This window comes from Alosa pseudoharengus, unplaced genomic scaffold (assembly GCF_046254945.1).
Source record: "Alosa pseudoharengus isolate Yale_2024_CS ecotype anadromous, Long Island Sound unplaced genomic scaffold, YU_APseudo_1.1 YU_APseudo_1.1_scf_12, whole genome shotgun sequence".
Lineage (NCBI taxonomy): Eukaryota > Metazoa > Chordata > Actinopteri > Clupeiformes > Clupeidae > Alosa > Alosa pseudoharengus.
Genome location: NW_027468587.1, coordinates 4,754,164 through 4,756,663, shown reverse-complemented (window position 1 = coordinate 4,756,663; position 2,500 = coordinate 4,754,164). Strand labels below are relative to the sequence as shown.

The window sequence follows — 2,500 nt, the reverse complement described above, 5'->3', positions numbered from 1 at the left end:
TTTGAGACAAATTGTGATTGAGAATGGGTCTGGAAACCCTTAATTCATTTGCGATTTCCAAGGGGCCTCACCAGTAGTGAAAATGGCACATTGAACATTATCCTTTTGGAAGTACAGCAAACAGAATCATTCTTGCAAACTAAGGTTTGCTAGCCTGGCGGGCCATCCTATATACTTGAAATGAATAGTCTGGAATCGAACCATTCACCTCGCTTAATCCAAGGGGCGGGCAGAGAATTGTCTTTCAAACTGCCTAGGCATGCAATAGGCCAGCGCTACGACCATATCCGTATCCGGTCGGCAAAACGGCAAATACATCCTTCTTCGAAAGTAATGACTTAAGTGCATTGTGTTGCTCAACTTTCAAAGAAAAGCACAAGTCCAACTTCTCCAAAGTTGACGCCAACGCCGATTCAAACAACCGCTCTTCGTTCGCCATAGCCACCTTCCTTGTTGTTCACAGTCGCAGGACTATCGTTATCCTGTTAAGCCCGCCTTAAGACTCTCTAACAAAATAGAGCGCTGTGATTGGATGAAGTCCACGGCGTCAGCCAATAGAAATCCCTATGGTTTGATACTAGACGTACAGGCTGAGCAAATTAATTTGCAGCCGCTAGGGTGCATCTAGATTTCTAGGCTAAAGGTTTGCAGTTGTTTACTCAATTGTAAAGAAAACACAAGTCCATGTTTAAAACAGTGTATCCATTGATTGTCTCGAACGGTGCTGCTAACTGTAGGCTACTCTTCTGTCTGTCATCATGTAAGGCCGTCCCCATGCTGGATAAGCAGTTGTGATTGGCTCCTAGATTTTTGGTGATTTGGAAATCTGCTTCAATATAAAGGTTGCCAAACAAACCTGAAGAAAAAAAAATCAAATTTGCTAACAATTTTTCTCTGGTTTCACCTAGCTAGCTCTAAAGATACAGATCCCAAGACTGCAAGAAATAGCATGGGCGCACTGAAGTGGTGTCCATCCCATAGTAGGCTAGTAGGAGATAGCATGGGCGCACTGAAGTGGTGTTCATCCCATAGGTGGTGGCTAGTAGGCTAGTGGTGGCTAGTAGGCTAGTGGTGGCTAGTAGGCTAGTGGCTAGTAGGCTAGTGGTGGCTAGTAGGCTAGTGGTGGCTAGTAGGCTAGGGAAAAGCTCTAATGGGCTGGACAGCTGGGTCAGTTTGTAATGTCATCTAAGTCTGGCTCAACCAAAACCATTTACCAGTGATCTTTAAAGACCTATTACACATGTGGAAACCTCATATACAGACCTATTACACATGTGATCTTTAAAGACCTATTACACATGTGGAAACCTCATATACAGACCTATTACACATGTGGAAACCTCATATACAGTCCTATTACACATGTGGAAACCTCTTACACATGTGGAAACCTCATATGCAGACCTATTACACATGTGGAAACCTCATATGCAGACCTATTACACATGTGGAAACCTCATATACAGACCTATTACACATGTGATCTTTAAAGACCTATTACACATGTGGAAACCTCATATACAGACCTATTACACATGTGGAAACCTCTTACACATGTGGAAACCTCATATGCAGACCTATTACACATGTGGAAACCTCATATACAGAAGGGTGTATTACCAGTTGTATTGATGTTAATGTGCTATGCTGTTATTTCAGAGTTACTCCATCCATGTGTGTCAAAAAGATAAATCTTATGCATGAACAGGAGTGTCAACTAATGGCTCCCCCCCCCTTTTCTCTTCCTCCCTCCCTCTCTCTCCCTACTTTTCTCTCTCTTTCCCTCTCTCCCACTCACCCCCCCCCCTCTTCCTCCCTCTCTCTCAGATCCATAATTATGGGCCTAGTTCTCTAAGTCGCTCTTTACTCGAAGTGGGCTGGCCGGCTCGTTTCCGTGATGAGCATCTCCTCTATGCCCTGCAGATCCTCACTGAAGGACCAGTCCACTGCAACACCAACAACACACTTAACCCACTGCAGCTGGAGGTACACACACACACACACACACACACACACACACACACACACACACCCATGCACAAAGACCTACTGCAACACCAACAACACACTTCATTTAGCTAGAGGTACTGTACACACACAGCCATGGCCTGCTGGTTAGGGCTTCGGGCTTGTAACCGAAGGGTTGCCGGTTCGACCCAGTAGGAAAAATGTGGGCGGGGGAAGTGGTTGAGCACTGCTCTCCCATGCCCACATCCACGGCTGAAGTGCCCTTGAGCAAGACACCTACCCCCTCACTGTTCCCAGAGCGCCGCTGTAGCAGGCAGCTCACTGCTCCGGGTTAGTGTGTGCTTCACCTCACTGTGTGTTCACTGTGTGCTGAGTGCATTTATCCCAATCTGTGAATTGTGAACACAGAGACCAAATTTCCCTACATATACTTATATGTTATACTTATACTTATACACACAGAGAAACCGAGGTGATTATCACAATAACGTAAGAAGCCTATTTCCATTAACTTCTTTTGTATTCTCTCTTT

At 45.1% G+C, this 2,500-nt stretch overlaps 1 protein-coding gene across 1 annotated transcript in view; it reads left to right on the top strand.

Annotated features, from left to right (window-relative positions):
• Positions 1-2,500, top strand: part of itga8 (integrin, alpha 8) — a gene marked incomplete in the record, with an annotated part of 52,358 nt that overhangs the window by 38,871 nt on the left and 10,987 nt on the right. Inside the window, 1 exon segment of the mRNA XM_076279838.1 lies at positions 1,828-1,986. Coding sequence (XP_076135953.1) covers positions 1,828-1,986 — 159 coding nt within the window.